Source organism: Gobio gobio, assembly GCF_949357685.1.
Source record: "Gobio gobio genome assembly, chromosome: 7".
NCBI classification, from domain to species: Eukaryota; Metazoa; Chordata; class Actinopteri; order Cypriniformes; family Gobionidae; genus Gobio; species Gobio gobio.
The window spans coordinates 38858979-38880221 of NC_137103.1; the positions used below are offsets into that span (position 1 = coordinate 38858979).

Below are 21243 nucleotides of genomic sequence, written 5' to 3' on the forward strand. Positions count from 1 at the left end.
GAAACAGCGTGAAGACGATATGGGATCGGGTCAGCCATCTAGATTGTGTTAGTGTGACTGAGTGTGTCCCTAAGGTGAAGTAAGCTGCACCCAGGGGCTCATGCGGACCCGTCCTGAGTGGTTGAAACCTTTAAGCTACACGAAGAAGAAAAAAAATCGCACACTGGAGGTGGCATGATGCATGATTCATGTTTAATTTTTTTTAAAAATGGGATACGGATCCCTTGGGGTGCCACAATGGGTGCTAGGGAGTCTGACAAAAATCTAAGGAAAAATACTTAGTGAATGGCAATAAGATACACTGTTAATTCTATACAAAGCTAATTTTTTTTTTTAGATAATATTATAATAATTAGCTTTTGTCTAATGACAATAAGATTCTGCAATGCTGTTCTTTTTAACAGGATATCCATTTACACACCAAGCCTCGTCTTATGAGACAACACAAATCACATGCTTGATTTGGTTTGACATGTGAATGTTACAGGATTTCATGGTTTAAACCAGAGGAGGACTTGTGCTGGATCTTTATGTAACTTTATGTTTGATTATCTTATAAGGTTAAAGTTAATACATCAGTGCAGTCTGTTGGACACACTGAGGTGATATCTGCTAAATAAACTGTATACATGTACGTGTTGCATGTGTGTTCATTCATTTACATGCTCATGTCTGCATAAGCAGCTGGGACGCATGTGCTGACTGTGGTGGCAGGCAGGCTGGAGCCGAGGGGGCTGCTGGGATCTTAAGAGGGTCCCTTATTACAACATAAAAAACAGCGACATGCTCATGTATGGCATTTACGTGTTGACACAACACAATATTGTCAAACCTGTCTAATCTTTCATTTCCTTTAGAAATAAAATAGTCCATACATAAAAGTGGTTGATCAAAGGCACAATGAAGTGTAATTTAGCTACATTAATATTAGATCACATAAAAAAAAATATTAAAAAGTGTATATAAAGATAACACTATGAATATAAATACAACAATGCTTTAGTAAACAATGCTGACTTTCCTTATGTTTTTATGATAAATGTTGTGCAAGAGTTCATGGCCAAAGTCATTGTGGAGTTACTAAAGAAACTTGCTGTAGTAAAGTCCCTTGAGTCATTACACACGAGTGTGTGTATGTGCATATATGTGTGTCTGTGTGAGTGTTCCTTCTCTTCCCGTAATTATTAATATCAGGGCTGTGGTGGCACTGTCTGTCAGGGTGTGTCCTAATGGGGCATTTCCTTCTGCGCCCAAAACACATAAATGAGTATATTTACACACATACACATGCTGCCAACAGACTGTTTATTCCACTGACATAAAAGAAAAAGCACAGAGAGAGAAAGAAGCGTAACAGGCTAGCACAGTAACCGAGAGTAACTCTGTCTCCATTTGTTAGTACTTAATCTTAATACGGCTGCTTAACTTAAGTTAATAAATGTTAATAAACAGCAATCATTGTGAGTGAATTAAACTGCAATGCTTTACTGGCAGGGTGAGAAAGAAGAGTAGGTTTAAAGAAGGTGGAATGCATTTATCCAAGTGTTTGTAGATTTATGTCTATGCGGTTTGTGTGTGCATGTATTTACATACAAGTATTAGTGCGTAGATGTGTGTGCATACTGTGAATGAATGTGTGTCTATGTTAATACTGGAAAAGTGTGTCCACAGTCTATAGTATAATGACCCTGGCTGGCATAGGGGAAAGTCCATTTAATCAGTAGCGTGTTAGTTGGAATTCTGTGTGTGTGTGTGTGTGTGTGTATGTGATTAAAGAGGTTGGGGTGTGCTGGGTTATTAGATGTTGGCAAGAATGCTGCATGAATGATGCTGATATTAAAATCGAAGCCTCAAAGAAGTGTGCATTCACACAATGAACAAACATTCATATGTCTGCCTATCTTAAGAGAAATTATGCTTTAAATAAATTATGTAGAATTCACTTTCCCTCCACTTTTAACTCTAAAGTCTTATACACCTAGGGGTCAAATTATAAATGTTTTACTTTTAATATTAATCAAGGTTTCTAGCGGAAAAAGCATCCTCTCTCTTAGAATTAAACAGGCATTTTAAACCTTATTTGATAAATAAAATAAAACAAATAAAAATTTTTAGACATTTTTCAACCTTAGTTACAGCACTTGCATAAGTTGTGGGTTTGCTGTTAAGCTCAGTATAGTTTCTATTACACCATTATTCAATAACAAGTATGCAAAACCTGCTTTACACAGTGTTAGAAAAACAAAACATGCTGAAAATGCAGGGTCAGACTGTTAAAAATGAATTTTCCGAACACTGAATATCTGGTTTGACATAAATGTGAGTTTAATCATTATCAGGTTATCACACTAAAAGGATTGACATTTGTCTAGTTCTTGCAAGACGTTTAGTAGGATTTTAATGGAAGAACATAGAAGGTCCATCCATTGATCATTGGTTAAAAGATCTGTCACATTGTATTGCAGTGGAAAGAATAACCTACAGTATAAAGGGCAAACTAAAAGATTACCATAAAATATGGGATCTTTTTATACATTTTCTGGAAAATAACCAAATATCGATACAGGCAATATTAGATACCTCTCCCTCCACTGATTGATATGTGTATATATGATGCGCTTATGTATTTGAAAATAAATGTCTGTCTTAGCCTTTGTATAATAACTTCTATACCTGTGTAATTTATTTTTTTTAAAGGGAGTGAAGATAGTTAAAAGTTAAAATATATATGAAATGCTTTTTTTTTTTTTTTATATTTTCTTGTTATGCTCCATGTTTTTCAATAAAAATATGTTTTTTTTTAAATGTGGGCGGTTGTGTTAATTTATTAATCTGCCTGACATCAGAAAGTTATAGAAGATCAAAATGAACAATTCATTTCTCATAATTGAATCCCACATTTAACTTAAGTAAGCAACTCGATGTTTCAAAAGCTCACCTGAGGGTCAGTGGGCAAGTGTAGTACAGTGTGCAGCCGTTCGCTGTGGTGATGGCGGGACTCTTCTTCGTACACCAGATCCCTGTCCGTCTGCGGAAGGCTCAGAAACCTCCGGATAGTACACAGATTCTCCCAAAGAGTCCTGTTCTCTGGGCTGGGACTCTCTTTCCAGCGAAGCAGCTCACATAGCCATCCCTAAAGAAAGGGAAAGGGTTCATTACATGTTTTGTTTAGCTGAAGGTCATTTTCCAACAATATCACTCAATATATGTCTTGTCTGCAATTGGATACCCAATAAAGCTCCGCTATAGGGAATTTCGCTCCTTTTTATGTCACTTTAATATAAAGGAATGATGGGCAGAATGTCATGTGAAACAACTCACCCCTCGTTCATGTTTATTTAATGACTGTAAAGTTTACTTTATAGTAAACAAGTACCACCACAAAGCATCACAAGTGCACTGAGAGAGCTGAGAGTGTGTAAAAGAGAGAGTGAAATGGTGGGAGATTAGGAAGATTTGATTATCTCTGCTAGACTGGGCCAGTCTTTGACACCAGCTGTTGTGTGCAGCCAACCTCTTCCAGCACACATTGTTAATGACCTGAGCATCTCTCTCTCTCTCTCCTTCTCCCTCAGCTCCTCCTGGCCAGCTGCAGCAGATGGGCGCGTTCAGCCGTGACCCCCCCACCCGACCCCAGACCTGTGAGACCTAACCGCATCTGTCACACACACATTCATATATACACACACCACCAGAACAGCACTTTGCTGACACATCTCATACATGCAAACATGAGAAGACGGCCCTAACACATGCCTCTAGATGAGGTGGTCACACCTGCAAAGCCATGCCGCAATAACGCAGAGTTCCTCAGTAAAAAGAGCAGCAGAGACCAAAGCTCTCTCAGGCTATTACATGGTAAGAATTAGGCGCAGCTGGGAGTGGGATCATATTTGACTAAATCAATTATCTCTCTTTGATCTAAATGAGTCAGAGGCAAACAAATGGTCCAATAGCTTTTGAAAATAAAATTCTTTATCAACACTCTGAAATGAATGGCATGCTTTTCCAGCTTGCGTTAAAGAAAATGATCATTGTTGTCCTTTGCACTCAGACAATGTGGCAATGTCAGTGGCAGGTGAACTGAGAGAATTTACCATGCACAATCATATATACACTATATTGCCAAAAGTATTGTGACACCCGTCCAAATCATTGAATTCAGGTGTTCCAATCACTTCCATGGCCACATGTGTATAAAATCAAGCATCTAGGCATGCAGATTGCTTCTACAAACATTTGTGAAAGAATGGGCCGTGATAGGTTGTCACCTGTGCAATAAGTCCATTCATGAAATTTCATCACTACTAAATTGTCCAAGGTCAACTGTTAGTGGTATTATAACAAACTGGAAGCAATTGGGAACTACATGAACCCAGCCTGGAAGTGGTAAGCCACGTAAAATCACAGAACAGGGTCAGCGCATGCTGAGGAGCACAGTGCGCAGAAGTCCCCAACGTTCTGCAGAGTCAATAGCTACAGACCTCAAAACTTTGTGTGGCCTTCAGATTAGCTCAAGAACAGTGCGTAGAGAGCTTCATGGAATGGGTTTCCATGGCCAAGCAGCTGCATCCAAGCCTTACATCACCAAGTGCAATGCAAAGCGCCGGATGCGGTGGTGTAAAGCATGCCACCACTGGACTCTAGAGCAGTGGAGACGTGTTCTTTGGAGTGACGAATCACGCTTCTCTGTCTGGCAATCCGATGGACTAGTCTGGGTTTGGGGATGGCCTCTTCCTGTTCCAACATGACTGCGCACCAGTGCACACCAGTGTATCAAGACATGGATGAGCGAGTTTGGTGTGGAGGAACTTGACTGGCCTGCACAGAGTCCTGACCTCAACCCGATAGAACACCTTTGGGATGAATTAAAGCGGAGTCTGTGAGCCAGGCCTTCTCGTCCAACATCAGTGCCTGACCTCACAAATGCGCTTCTAGAAGAATGGTCACAATTCCTATAAACACACCTAAACCTTTTGGAAAGCCTTCCCTGAAGAGTTGAAGCTGCTATAGCTGCAAAGGGTGGGCTAACTCCATATTAAACCCTACGGATTAAGAATGGGATGTCATTAAAGTTCATGTGCGTGTAAAGGTATATACTGTATATATATATATGTGTGTGTATACACTACTGTTCAAAATAAATCTCCCAAAGGCTGCATTTATTTGATCAAAAATTCAGTAACATCAGTAAAATTGTAAAACATTATTACAATAAAAATTTTTTTTTTCTATTTTATTATATTTTAAAATGTAATTTATTCCTGTGATGGCAAAGCTGAATTTTCAGCATCATAACTTCAGTCTTCTGGGTCAAAAGGTCCTTCAGATATCATTCTAATATGTTGATTTGCTACTCAAGAAAGATGTTGAAAACAGCTGTGCTGCTTAATATTTTTGCAGAAACTGTGAAATTATTATTTATGTAGTTCAAAGTAAAAATATTTAAATGGCTCTTTTTATTTGCTCACCAAAGCCTTTTTTTGTACTCAGAAGTGGGGTTTGCCAAGTGTTTATTTTGGACTCTGGACAACTTTATGAAAAAGCATAAAGCTTATAAAACATGAAAAAAGCAAGAGTAGATTTCCGTGATGTGCTTTTCATAACAGCTACAATGACTGTTTGCAGCTAGAAAAAGTTTTTTTAAGACCTCAAAAACACTGACTATTGCACTTCTATGACGCATTTACATACTTCTAGTCACAATGTTCTGCATTTTTTTATATTGCTATCTGGGAACAAGTGTCAATGTAAAAGGTATGAGAACAGTAATCAGATCAATCTGTGGAACACTGGATGCACGCCGGTATCACAACATAAGTCACGATGACTCATGGGACAGGAGAGAAAGCCACTGAAAGAAAGAATGAGATCCTTTGGCAGGATCTGGAATGGTAATGAATAAATGGAAGGCATTTATCAGGCTATCTGTTGATGTTTTTGTTTATCAACTACATAGACGCGCCAGAATCAGATATAAATTCCTGCACAGACGGACACCGTTACTTCCCCTACACTGACTGAGGAAAGAACATGTACGCTCAGTGTAAGCTTAGTCTTTTCAGAATAAAACAAATCACTCTGAAACAACTGTCTCAAATATCCAATCCCTCAATATTTCAAGCACATAAAAATAGAGGTTTCACTTTATTTTGATGGTCCCTTTAACACATTCTGACTATAAGTAACGTTGGACCTACATGTCTACTAACTCTCATTTGAGTGTTAGTAGAGTATTAGTAGATTGGTAGAGTTAGGGTTAGAATAAGTTGACATGTACTTGCAAAGTTATTATAGTTCACTTATAGTTAGTAGAATGTGTGTTGGGGAGCATCACAATAAAGAGTTTAGTTTATTTATTTAGCACAATAAAACAACAGTTGCTGACCATTGTGCTGTACAAAAGTTGTAAAAACAATATAAGAAAACAACAGACAATAAAATGACATACAAAGACACATTACATACAACAAGCTCATCTTGACTCACGTAATTTGTAAGTTTTAAGTTTTACTTTAAACAAGAACTCTGTAGATAACCTAATAGATAGCGGTAGGCTATTCCACAGTTTGAGGCCGACTATGGCAAAATCCCGATCTCCCTTTCTTTTTAAACGCGATCTAGGAACCTTCAGTAGCTTTTGATTTGATGACCTTAAACATCTAGCAGATATGTTAATAGTGACCAGTTCAGTTTGCAGATATTAAGCAGACTACTAAAACTCAAATGACTGCTAGTTGACTTGTACTTTTTGCAGAGTATGAACAGAGTATGAACAGTGTTACCAAAATAGATTAAAAAAAATAAAATTATATATAATTTAATTATTTTTATAGTAAAATTGTATTTCAAGAAGCCTTTTAAGTTCATTAATCCATTTAACCAACCTCACTTTTACAGTGTACACTCCTTAGATGACTCAAAAGCATTAAATGTATTACTAACAATTATCATATGAAGATACCAAGGCGGTTACATTTTTTGGCATCATGTTATATGAAAGGATGGAAACGTGTTAGGTTTATAAATGATAATGGGAAAATCTGGGTAAATAATTACTGAATCAGTTCTTACTTGGCTCTTGTTAGCTGCCACTTTGGCAAAAAGTGCCTGAGACACTTTTGCCCGCTTCATCTCCTGCTGGATTTCGTCATAGATGGCTGAGGTGATGTTAACTAGCGGCTCCAGTTTCAGGGGAAGGTCAGGGTTAGGACCAGAAGTCTTACACTGCGAGGGTCCAGCGGTCAAAGTTAAAAGTAACAAAGAAGACAGACTGGTTAGATAAATATTCCTAATTTCTACAGAGAGTACAATATGAGAACATTCGTTGATGATATTTCAGACCTTTGTTTGTACCTGCAATGTACTAAGATTTTAGCAGATAAATCATTAAAGCATCCATAAGTAAACTCTTTGTAGTACGTGCTTGAAGTATGGTGTATTGATTTTAGAGTGGTGTGTTTTCTTATTTAATGTTTGAAGTTGCTCTGCAGGCACAGACAAGTAATCTCACATTCCCCAGTAAAAACGATTGCAAGATAAACATATACAGACATAATAGTAATGATAATACACAACCACATTCCCTAAGACCAAAGAATGAGAACTTTGTTCTCATATCAGAAGGATTTTTTTATTATCTGCATGGGTTCATTCACAATGGTCCTGAGGTTGAAAGCAGGCACATTCATATGCTTCATAAAAGCATTCTAGACAGTCCACACACCAGGTTCCATGTCATTTAATATAAACATGCCATGACAGGAGCAAAGCCATGCTTTCCTGCATTTGTCATTTTACAGAATCAAGGACAAGAGCTTGTGAACCTGAAGTTTTAATGGGTGTGAACCCTCTAATCTCTAACAAACATTAATATAAACAATATTCCATATAATATAAACAGCATATATTTGACCTTCTGTAGGAGCTTGACTTATTGAGCATTTACTTTCAAAATGGGATACGTGTCATACCTACAACTAATCACTACTCATACAGATCATGGAGGTCTCAGGTGAGGTACTCAATGAGGCAATGAAGTGGGTGTTGATGTAATCCTCACCGAGTTTATGATTTTGGTCTTATTCTTCCAAATAGATGCCCATGCGTCAGGAGTTAACTGTTCATCGATGCTGCGCTCCCACACTTTCTGCATTGGGAGGTACGGCGTGACGTTAGCAATAAAAGGTGGCAATAAGATTTTATCTAGTTTGACCCTTCAAAGGGAACTGTCTTGAAAGTCAATGTGGTTGTTTTAGTGAATTATCCATATTGTTATTCTCAGTATGTCAATATGTATTAATATTTAAAGACAAAATATAATTTACATCATACTAGAATAATAGCTAAACACTGTGCACTAAAGATGTCAAAGGAACTAAACATTTGACCTTTGTTTTCTGACTTAAGGCTGGAATACACTACATGACTTTTGCCCAGATTTGTGCCGCAATTTGCAGTGTGGAGGAGTCGATGCTAGTTGAAAATCAGAGCCACTTTGCAGATTTTGGGCAGTCGGAATTGACTTATTTCACAGAAAATATGTAAAAAGTTTGATATTTTGAGCCAATTTTAACACATTGTTTTTATTTGTCATGCATCTCCTAGCAACAAGGTCCATATTTTTGCATGAATACAACTTGAAAGTCTGGTAGTCTGTGATCCTCATTTGGTTTTTTATATGATGCCCCGTTTTTTTTTATTTATTTTTTTTTTTATATTTACAAAGTCTGCAAGTGTGTGATGCCTAGTATTCTAAAATCTCTTCAGATTTTAAAAGTTGTGTTGTGTATTCCAGCCTTTACTAAACTCAGTTCTTGCATTTTTTTTTAAAACTTAGCTTTATAACAGCCTGATACGGATAACAAAGAAAACAACAAAGTGTAAGCCAAACAAAACAAGTAAACAGATCACATGAATTCAGACAGAAACAAAAGCAATCTCATAGGCCTACAGATAAACAATTCTGAATCAGACACAATAAAAGCTTTCATGTATTTCTTCACCCAGTCAATCATACAAACACAGGGGAAGAGGGATGTGTAGGAGGCTGAACCTAGTCAAGGTTGGGGAAAAAGGGGTACCTGAGAGAGGCGGGGGCCCCCAGGGCTGGGGTTTGTGCTTGGGGGCAGGCTCACAGGAGGGTTCATGCTGCGTTCTCGCTCTTCCTGGTAAATGCGGTCCCTCTCGCTCTCAGGTAAGTTCAGGAAGTTCTGCATTGCTTTGAGGTTCACCAGCAAGGACTGTGAGGCTGAGCGTGGGTCTTCCTCTTTCCGCAAGATCTCTGACAGCAGGCCCTGGTGTACACACATAAACACATACATAAGTACAGAGGCTAATTTTTCCATAACACATTCATGCAGTTACTTCACCTGCACCATGTAGGTCTCAACCCACACTTCGACTGACTGTGCACTATGTTGGATGTAATTGAACATAATTTAGACCTGCAGTCAGTCATTCACTGAATTCACCAGGTGTTTTCTGCTGAGAGGGTGAATGAGAGGTTCCAACCTCTGGATACCAGAGCAATCACGTTGACATGCTCAAAGCGACTCATAGATCTGAAACCTCCAACTTTGACACCTTGATTATCCGCCTATATTTAGTTCAGTGCCAAATTAAGCTTGTTTAGTCTTGAATTGTACATGATTTAGTCTATGTATAGAGGAAGTGCTGAACCAAGTCCCCTACCTAATTTGTAAGTTTGTTGAGTTTAACGTACAGAAACGTAATGGCCAATTCATATGTTCCACAAGCAAAATCATTATGAAAACATCATTAATATTCAATACATCACCCTGCTCTAGTTCTTCACTATTATACTTAGTGTACCTTGTCTTTTGTACCTTGTACCCTGTTTCCTCAAGGTTTCGATTTGAACTGTCTCCTTCCTGCGATATGTGTACAATATGTGTACTATTTCAGCACCATGCTGTCTGTACTATACCTGTGTACGGTTGAAGGCAACTCGAGCGAACACTGCCTGCGAGACACTGGCCCTTTTCAGCTCATCTCGCACCTGTTGGTAGATATCAGATGAGACTTCCGCAGCCGAGGGGTTGGACCCGGGCTCTCCAGGGCCACCGGACTTGCTAGGCCGTGGGATGGGTGGGTGATTGAGAAACTGCTGGTTAAGAGCCTGCGGGTGCTGATGCAGGAGGCGGCTGACGGCCAGCTGCTGGTTGATAAGATGGGCCATGGCTAACTGCTGTCTCACCAGCTGTGGACTGAGCTGGGGCGAGAGAAGTCCTCCGGGTGCCAAAAGAGGTTGCAAGGCGGCAGGCGGAGGTGGAGGAGGCACCTGGGCCCGTAGCGGAGGACTGTGATGGAGCTGCCCGTGAGATGAAGAAACTTGCGGCTGCCCTTGGGATGGAGGCTGAGACTGGGCTGAATTCTGAGATTCTCCAGGTCCACCTTTCACAAGAGAGCTGGCGCTGTTCAACGGACCAAGCTGTGCCAGACCAGCCAGGTGAGGGGGCGGACGCTGGGCTAATACACAGAAGTCAGCAAGACTGTCCCTTTCAACTGCAGAGGGATGGAGATGTGTATGAGGCACAAGAACAAACTCTCTAGTGTTTTAGTTGACAAATCAAATACAGTCCTTTACCTAAAGAAACATCAGAGAGTAGAGGCTTACCCTTGATTTCGGAGCTCTCCCGCCCTTGCCACAAATACTCCCCTAAAACAGACACAAGGAACTCATGGTAAATGACAAAAGCGTTCACTCACTTACTCAATCACGCTCACAATGAAAGAACAACATTCTTTCATGAATAGAAAGTTTTACAACTTCGGCTTACAATCGCATGACTGACAAGCGAGTCATCCAATGGGGTCTCGCCGCACTGGCACACACATCTGGCAATGCGGGCTGAGTGTTTAGCTCTGGGAGGCAAGGAGCAGAACTAATGGAGGGGGCTCGGTGTAACTCAACACCACTTACTCTGACAGCGTGCCGAGGATCGCTTTATTCTTTGCTGGCGCTCTCTCTCTTGCTGCACTTGGGGTTTAGCCCCCACTTTGATCTGTCCAGCTGTGTAATTATTTCACTTTTTGAAGAGGCAACAAGAGGAGGAAAATTGTCACAGGCATTTGGATGCTAAGAGGCTTAAACAGCGGAGCTGTGGGACGACTCCCTGTAGGACCTGCCACTGGGAGACCCCCTGCAGCATTTTGGGGGAAGGAACAGTGCTTTCTATTAGGCCGTGAGGAGGCTTAGGTTACCCCCTCCCGTGTAAGAGGAGTCATTAAGAGATAATTTATAAAACGGAGCATAAAGCTCAAGACTTGCTCATGACCCTGAACACCTTACCACAAGCTAGAAACGGGACAAAAAATCAAAACGCATTCCCTGAATATGCCTACTTCCCTATATAGTAGGTGAAAAACGATATGTAAAAAAAGAGTAGTATGTCCGAATTCATAGTATTCATAAAACAAGAGATGAAAAGTATGTGGATGACCTACTACTTGACAAAGTACCCGGATGACAGGCGAGATTCTGAAGTGAACATCTAAGGGACACTTTACTATCCCATAAGGTCACAGGAGAGGAGTTGGCAGTGAAACGATGCACCTGATGCCGTAAGTCAATTGACAATGACAACATGACAGATTGTAATGGTTACAAAGTAAGTTCTTCATCAAATGTAGTACCTACTCGGACAACATGCGATTTCGGACGCAGTTATGCTTTATTTGACCAGTCTACTGTGCTGATGTCAGGTTAGCATCTTAGCCTTTTTCCCTACTTGATTTAATATGGCACCAAATAACAACAAATATAACCAAAAAGTTATTAGCACAAGCCTTACCTTTAATTTTTTTGTACTTCTTGTACCAGCGACCAAACTCTTGGCATTTGGCAGTTGAGACGTTGGCATAGTAGGAACTATTCACTATCGAGGAGATCATACTCTGGAAAAAACCCAAAAAACGAGAGAGGTCAGTAAAAAGCAAGAAATGGGAGTAATAACAGAGGATAACGGAAATAAACACACATGGTCAAGATCTTAAAATTGCAATGATAAATGGCCTATAAAACACATTACTGCGGAAAGCCACCCAGGCAAGGCGAATAGCGAACACCGCGACAAGCTTCAAGCCGCAGTGACACAAGTAGAGATGAAGAGCCACACACATATGCAAACAATTGATATGAGGATCAACACCCACACAGAGCTCCACTTAAACACAGCATGCACAGATACATAAATCTCAAAGATTGCTCGCCTTCTTGGAAATGAGCACAGCGAGGATCGCGGATGCACACCCACATAGACACACACACGCATACTCTCTCTCTTATGGTGAAGTAATTTCTGGGTTTTAGAAATGGCCCATGAATGCAGGGAATTTGAGTACATTTTGATTTGATGAATGAAACACATGCTACATTAAGCATGTACTGACGATGTTGATTGGAACAACTGCAAGCAGAGTGCAATATTGAGCCCAACATTTTCATTTATGTTATACTGCTAAGGATTATGTTGCTAGTTTTGGCATATCTGTACCAGCAGTATGTGTTTTACATATCTTAAATGCTATGCTTTACATATCATCTTAAAGCCAAATCTATGTTAGTTGTATTTGAACAAATTCTGAGTGGGTAGCAACTGTACCTGTGAGAGTGGACATTCTTTGGCCAGGGTGCTCTGGTTCATCTCTTTGAGCAGTTCTTTGAGGGCGTTGCGTACTGTAGCGTGGTTCCATTGTTCTGATGGGAGGTCCTCCAGTTTAGCAAAGCTGTATACATAAAACATTATTACTCGTCCCTCCATTACAGTAATCATCTTCAATTCCAAATCAATAAACCCTGCAGCAGGCCAGGTCAACAATAATATCCCCATGAAGACACAGGGAAACAAACCTGGGTTGTACACGACTACACAATGCCTACAATCCTCTCTTTTGGAGTCTATGTTTATTTCCTCAGCATCCAGAAGTAAACTGCAATCAGTTGGCATGAAAGGGCTCATTGAGAAGTGCAGATAAAAGTTCACCCTTGCCTATCTCCTGTTCTTATATATGCACAGAGCTTTAGAGGATTGCTCAACTGTCTATTATTGACAAAAGAAAAATAAACCCCTACTTATCTTGACATTTAAAGTGTTATAATATATATTGAAAAGGGAAATGTTTGTATGTGTTTCCTCAATGCCCAGATTAAAATAACAAATATTAATAATAAAATATATAGCATAACGTCAATTAATATTAATCATTGATAATTATTTAATAATATAATAAATTATTATATATATAACAAACCAACATTTTACTTTTCCATGCAGAGGATACAATATTTATCAACTACATTATATCAAAATTATGATTTCACTTAACAGCACAAACACTGTGAGACTTTCCAGTCTTTCCAGAAAACTAAATAATTTAAAAAGTGCGTTACACTTCCCTTCTACAATAAAATAATTAATTAATAAATTAGCATTTTAATTAGAAGGGTTTTATAACCTGATTTAATTCCAACAAATTCCAGGAAGTTGTTCGACCTGGTGATTTAAACCTAAAATTTAACCTATAATTATTTATTTTATATTATTATTATAATTATTATATTGTAATAACTCATAGTAAACATAATATATACTATAGTATTTTTAAAATTAATTATTAAAATATGTTTTAAAGTATATATATTATTTAATTATTTGAAAATCCCCCCAAAACATATAATTTCTAAGGTTTTTGATATGCAGAGGGTTCTCTGCTGAACCAAGGGACTATTGAAAAACCTTTATTTTTTAAAAGTGCGCTGTGGTCTCGTACCTCTGTAGCTGGATGCGTAGCGTGACCATGTGGTAAACGTCCAGCAACATATCAGCAACAGTTGCTTCTGGAGCATCTGTCAGGTAATGGATGGGCAGGGGGTTCCAGCGGCCCACCTTAATGATGCCTGTGAAAAGGAAGCAGAGAGAGGGGAGGGAGTCGATTAACCCCACTTGATCTCATTGTGCCGCAAATTTGTGTAGCATATTTCCATGACATCATCAGAAATGGCCTCGTGTCAATGATGGCTGTAATGAAATCTCAATAAGAGAATAAGTTAGGAGGGGCTCCACTCCACTGAGTAGGCAGCTCCACCAAACCAGAACCAAAGCTGGCACATTACATCATCACACCAGCACCCACTGACAGCAAAAACCAACATTAGAGGGCACACAAAACATGATGATTGAAAGACAGGGAACAAGAACATGGAGTGTTTGGATAGGGGGGGATAAAGGTAGGTGGCAAACCAACATGATTTACTGCATATGGCGAAATATGTGATTATACGTAAGGTATTTAAGTGACAAGGAAGTGTAGTGGGAAATGAGTCATATATTTATCATTTGCGAAATAAGTTATTGCATCAAACATTTTGAAAATCATACATTTCGGAGGACTTTGTTTCCTTAATTCTCGTTTTCTGCCGTGCTTCATCGTGTGCTATAAAAGCAGACAGCAAGGAACAAGAGCACCAACGATAAGGCTTTATCTATTAAATACTTATCAGGTCAGGAAGAAGCACCTATCATGCAAACTGAGGGCCACACCAATAACCATGGGCCCAAGGGGCGCCTGTGGATCATTTATAACCAAGGAGTATATATAGGAAGCAGGCGCTCGTCTAGCGCATCGCAGACTCTGACAATTACGTCCACCCCCAATCCCCCTCACCCTCCATTAATGGGCCGTCATAAACACAGGTCAATGATTGTATGATTAACCCAAATTGACTGTTATAAATGCCTCTTGTTGTGCAAAGGAAGAGACGGGCATTTATGGCTGAGGAGTAATCTGTAATCGGGGTGTCACTGTGAGACAAGCCATATTTCTGAACGATGCCATTCAGATTGTTTTGTAAATACTCCAGGTAACTAAGGCCGTCCCACAATGACCTGGGTGAAGGGACGTCAATTGCTCTCCATTTTAAAGGGATAGTACATGCAAATATGAAAATTCTGTCATCATTTACTCATGTCATTGGCAACCTATATGACTTTTTTTTCTTCTGCAGAACACAAAAGCAGATATTTTGAAGTATGTTTCAACTACACCTCATGAAATGAAAGACCACTGTCTTTCATTTCATGAGGTGTAGTTGAAACAATATTGTGTCCAAACAATATTGGATCTTACTGACTGCCGTTTTGTGTTTCAATTAAGAAAGAAAGTCAAACAGGTTTGGAACAACATGAGGGTAAATGAGTAGAATTTTGGGGTTAACTATCCCTGTAATGGTTAATGAGAAATGTTTTTATGGGTTTAACTATTACTAAATACAATACAAATAACAGCTTTTTCAAAAATATGCACAACAGGGCATTATCCCTTTAAATTCTACTAAAGCTGGATAGATCAGGGTGAGGATAAAACCTAAGCTGCAGTGGCATCTACTGAGGGTGCCATGATTTTTTCCAAGAACCACACTGTGCTATTAAAAATGAATTAGCTGAATCTATTATGCCCTCCGCTCTATTTATTTCCAGATGTCGCAATCATTGTCAAGATGCGCCGTACATGTAAACTGGACCCTGTGCTCATTGCATTATTAACCGTTTTCCAAACACTGCACACGTCCGTAAACACTTTTCAACACGCACTGCTTTTGTGCATGTGCAGTCCCTTGTGCGAATGTATATATTCAACACATCCGACAACAGGACGTGAACCTGACCAAAAAGCCAAGGGTGTGCCATGAATAGATATACAAAACACATCCACACACACCAACTCTCACACAAAAGTATTTCCCATGGTCTTAAGAGGGACTGACTGAAGCTGTGAAAACTAAACAATGCTAATCACATTACTATCCCCTAAATGAGACCCAGACGCTGCCCAGCTTCCCTCTCTCGCTCTCTTTCTCTCTCTTTTGTAATTTTTCTTTTTTTTGTGCTTTAGGCTGTTTGTGTCATCTGAAGAGCTCCAGCTGCTCAATCACACACAGACATGCCAATGGATCACTTACCTCCATCCAGACACTGTATTGCCATGCCACTGCTGCCACTAAAGCCTGATTGAATGAGTTAGTTTTGGACAGAAACTGTTTTTGTAAATTAGCAAGGGCTCCATTGTTTCTCTCAGTTCAGTGTTTGTGTTTTGACTAGAGATAACAAGACATTCTGTGTGACCCGTTCCACTGTTTTCTTCCCCTATTGGCTGATTGCTTCTTATGTGGGAGTTTATCAGAATCTTAACAGGACCAGTGGGTTTACAAAGCCTTAGACCCCTAGATTAAGAAAATGGGCCTAATTAGTATAAAACATTCATTTGAATTTGGTCTTAATATAAATATAAAATTTAAAATCCATATAACTACAACATTGTTCCTCTTAAGTAACTCATACTGTACAATGTGCTTTAGTGTAATAGGTTTGGTATAAACAGACAGCTATTGAGGTAGAACTATGTATAAAAGTGAATAGGCCTATATAAATAAAAATATTGGCAAATAAAGAAAAGTGTGATGTTATTTCAAATTAGGTCAAGAAATATGGTACAAAATAAAAATCCGAAACAATGTAAAATAAAGCTTGAGGTAGAATTATGTAAAAAATAAAAAGACCAGATTTGATTTAGTTTTTTTGCAAATAAAGAAAAGTGTGTAGTCAGTAAAAAAATAGGGCAAAAAATATGGTACAAAATAAAAATAGTAATAATTCATAAATAAAGTTAAATAATTTTAATTAATTCATTTAATCTTGCTTCTCATGCAGTATTTCTCATCAGCAGTGCTTGAATTCCTTCCCCATATTATTCTTGAGAAAGTGTGACAAGCCTTATGCTTTAACAGATGTTGTTTCTGCCATGCAAAGGTGTTTTTTACGTTAAAGGAACACGCCACTATTTTTGAAAATAGGCTAATTTTCCAACCCCCCTAGAGTTAAACAGTTGAGTTTTACTGTTTTTGAATCCATTCAGCCGATCTCCGGGTCTGGCGGTAGCACTTTTAGCATAGCTTAGCATAGATCATTGAATCTGATTAGACCGTTAGCATATCGCTCAAAAAAATTACCAAAGAGTTTCGATATTTTTCCTATTTAAAACTTGACTCTTCTGTAGTTACATTGTGTACTAATACCAACGGAAAATGAAAAGTTGCGATTTTCAAGGCCGATATTGCTAGGAAATATACTCTCATTCCTGGTTATAATCAAGGAACTTTGCTGCCGCATCATAGGTGCAGCGGCGCAATGATATTACGCAGCGCCTGAAAATAGGCTAACGTCCGTCATCATAACCAACGTGACAACCTGCTTGCACAGGGAGCGTGCCTTGTAACCATGGAGACATTTCTGAGAGATGATTCAGAAGATATTTACTTTGGTGCAGATCCTGAACCGTATCTATTTGAACCGGATACACTGAAGATTTGGTTTGTCACGTTGGTTATGTTGACGGAAGTTATTTTCAGGCGCTGCGTAATATCATAGAATTTAGTTCCTAGCCATATCGGCCTAGAAAATCGCAACTTTTCATTTTCCATCCTTAGTACATAATGTAACTACAGAAGAGTCTTAAATAGGAAACGAAAACGGTAAAACTCAACTGTTTAACTCTTGGGGAGTTGAAAAATGAGCCTATTTTCAAAAATAGTTGGGTGTTACTTTAGCATACCAAAGACTAAAATAGCCTCAGTGTACAATTTCTTTGATATTTTCCTTTTTTGGTCAAATGTGTGAAATCTGTGAATACTTTGACGTATGTGTGTGCAGTACTTGGCATGAATAAATCATGTAAATTACTGTAAACTGACTGGTTACTGTTTGCTACTTTCATTCAATCCTATTGTAAGCATTAAAAGATTAAAGGGGGAAGGGTCTAGATTTGTCACTTGCTTCCAGTTATGACTGGGGGCAAAGCTTCCTTGTGTCAGAACTTATAATGTATTTGTTTATTATAGATTATTTTGTGTGCTTCCAAGTATGTTGGGCCCTAGACAGACAACCACTACATGATGGGCCGACCCTGCTGGCGACCCTTGCAACAACAGTGAACTTCTATCCTCTGAGACACAATCTTCTTGTCTTTGTTCTAAAGGTTGTGGAGATGTATTCCCCAGGCAGTGAATTAAAGAAGAGAGGCAAGTCAGACAGATGAAGACAATTTGTGTGATTGTGCCACGCCCCCCCTTAGATCTGTCCTCCTTCTTCAAGTCTGTGTTTATATTACTGGTTTTGCTATGATTTTTGAGGAACGCTGCTGTTTTGTCTCATTGTGCAAAGCTGAATGTATGCCCACCGCAGACGTCTTGAGTATTCAAGACATATAAGACAGACGATTCCCACTTTGAGCAGCAGCATCCATTAAGACTGAGAACTGAGATGTTCTTAATGTACTTTAAGTTAAGCAGTGATTCCTTTCAAATGCTGTTGAACATTTCAAAAGCGAACGCCAGCGAGTATACACCATTGACATGTTCAATGTTGAACAGACAGCTCACTGCAACCAATCTGAAAAAAGCAATGAGCTCTGTTCCAATAAAAAGCGGTTAAATGTATGCCTATTTACAGTATGAGCTAGCATCATACAGAGACTGTGGTAATGTCATTAATGAATCATTTTTAACTTGGAAAGACTCTGTTCCTTGTCATTTTCCTCCCCCAGTACAAACCATTGTTCCCATTGCCACATTAAAATTCCTCCTCCCAGTGCTGGGCTTTCATGTGGTCGGCTGGTGGCTTGGCTAAAGCCTATGTGTATCCATCCATACACACTCACACACACAAACCCTACCTCACACACAGTCTGAAAATGTTCCCTAGCACACATACTCTTTTCGGCAGAGCAAGTTTGCATGGATGCACTGAACTCCAAATGTTTGCTGCTCTGAATGACTTGGCTCTATTGAAGGGATGCCCCACTATATGAGTCGTGGAAACCATCTAGTTTTATTATCAATCATCAGTAATATACACAGGAGAAATCAAACAGGAACAGCAGGCCTGTATGTAAATTATGGTTTTGGTTTTACTATGATATCATAAGCATCTTATATCTGTTATGATATCAGTATTTTTGTGGAAATTCTGTAGATTCATAAATGATCTTTTGGGGACCCTGTTGAAAAGGCTTGTTAAAGGGATAGTTCCTCCAAAAGTGAAAATTTGGTCATCCTTCGCTCACCTTCATGTTGTTCCAAACCTGTGTGAGGTTTTCTTGTTGTCCATATAATGAATGTCAATGGGGTCCAATGTTGTTTGAAAGAAGAAAGAAAAACGCATACCAATTTGGAAGGATATAGGGGTGTGTGAATGATGACAGTATTTGCATTTTTGGGTGAACTATCACGCTATGTAGCTTAACCATCAAGCTTCCTTTGGTCAGCCAGTTTCATCATAAAGGCTATGCTGGTTGACCAACATGATTTTGAACAACATATGAACAACTATGATGACCCACCAGCGAAAGCAACGTCAAACAATGCATAAACAAAACAATGCTAGCTAGTCGCTTTAGCAGGTGAATTAATGAATTTGCTTTTATTAGAAGGCAGTTAACGTTATAATTTCTACATTTAGAATTAAAATGACTATTGCTCAGTGTTGAACAAGTTACTCTAAAAAAGTAATTAATTACTAGTTAATTAAATCTTTAACAGTGCTATTAAAGGGTTAGTTCACCCAAAAATGAAAATGAATTACTTACCCTCATGTCGTTCGACACCCGTAAGACCTCCGTTCATCTTCAGAACACAAATTAAGATATTTTAGTTGAAATCTGATGGCTCTGAAAGGCCTCCATTGGCACAATGCACGGTACACTCTCAAGACCCTTAAAAGGTACTAAAGACGTCGTTACAAAGTCCATCTCACTACAGTGGTTCTAAAATAACTTTATGAATCGGCGAGAATAGTTTTTGTGCGCAAAAAAACATAAATAACGACTTATATACGTAGGGATGACGATTTCAAAACACGGCATCATGAAGCTTCGAAGCGTTATGAATCAGTGAGTCGAATCATGATTCGGATCGCGTGTCAAACCGCCAAACTGCTGAAATCGCGTGACTTTGGCGATCCAAACTGCTGAATCGACTCCCTGATTCATAACGCTTCGAAGCTTCGTGATGCAGTGTTTTGAAATCGTCATCACTATATAAGTCGTTATTTAGGGTTTTTTGCACACAAAAACTATTCTCGTCACTCCATAAAGTTATTGTAGAACCACTGTAGTGAGATGGACTTTGTAACAACGTCTTTAGTACCTTTTAAGGGTCTTGAGAGTGAACCGTGCATTGTGCCAATGGAGGCCTTTCAGAGCCATCAGATTCCAACTAAAATATCTTCATTTGTGTTCCGAAGATGAACGGAGGTCTTACGGGTGTCGAACGACATGAGGGTAAGTAATTAATGACAGAATTTTCATTTTTGGGTGAACTAACCCTTTAATTAGATTACTGTACTAATCACTCTCTCTAAAAAGTATTGCATTACTTATTACTGATTACTTTCTAAATCCAATATCAACCTCGACCAGTTAAACAATACAAGGAAAGACATTAAAAGTGCTCTTAATTCTTTCAAATAAATAATGTAAAATTGCATAAATTATTCTTGAACTGGCCAAAGTATTTAAAGGGAGAAGGTTACATTAAAAGCGTATATTTTAACATTAGACGTTAAATTCACTATTGTTTTAAATAGAATAGTTCAACTGTCTATAAAGTATTTAATGCAATTACATCACAAGTACCTGTAATTAAATTACAGAAAAATTATGAGTAATCCCTTAAAAGTAAAATACTGTAATTATTAGTAGTGATACATTATACCCAACACTATATAATTGCTATAGTGCTATATAAAAATAATAGTCATATTGATCTAACGCTGATTTAACCATGGAAATGAGTATATGCAGAAGTACAAATATGATTCCTAAGATTAACAGATTTATGGATTTTATAGATTAGCCTTATTTTGAAAAAGTTTAACTGTAATATTAAAGTTTGTCTGGGAAAGACGGATAGAGAGGTGCGGACCGCTGGCAACAACACTGACAGAACTGACTGCCAGGTGTGTCAGATGGCAGATGGAAGGTTTGCTCACTTTGGTCATAAATCTAAGTAAATCAAAGGATTCGTTGAAGATAGATCTTCACCCAAATATTCTTCCAAAATTCTCCTGTAATTTTCCATGGAAAAAAAAGCATACAGGTTTTTTAAAAAATGACGTAAATGATGTCAGAATCTTCATTTTTGGGTGGCCTATCCCTACAAGTAAGGCA

General features: G+C 38.7%; 1 protein-coding gene across 1 annotated transcript in view; it reads right to left on the minus strand.

Moving 5' to 3' along the window:
- satb2 (SATB homeobox 2) overlaps positions 1–21243 on the minus strand; it is a 46436-nt gene that overhangs the window by 7561 nt on the left and 17632 nt on the right. The window contains exons 4-12 of the mRNA XM_079821741.1: positions 13795–13921; positions 12627–12750; positions 11817–11919; positions 10640–10681; positions 9950–10527; positions 9084–9296; positions 8063–8149; positions 7075–7227; positions 2939–3133 (exon numbers count right to left, since the gene is read on the minus strand). Of these exons, the coding sequence (XP_079677867.1) occupies positions 2939–3133; positions 7075–7227; positions 8063–8149; positions 9084–9296; positions 9950–10527; positions 10640–10681; positions 11817–11919; positions 12627–12750; positions 13795–13921 (1622 nt within the window). The remainder of the gene's footprint in view (positions 1–2938; positions 3134–7074; positions 7228–8062; positions 8150–9083; positions 9297–9949; positions 10528–10639; positions 10682–11816; positions 11920–12626; positions 12751–13794; positions 13922–21243) is intronic.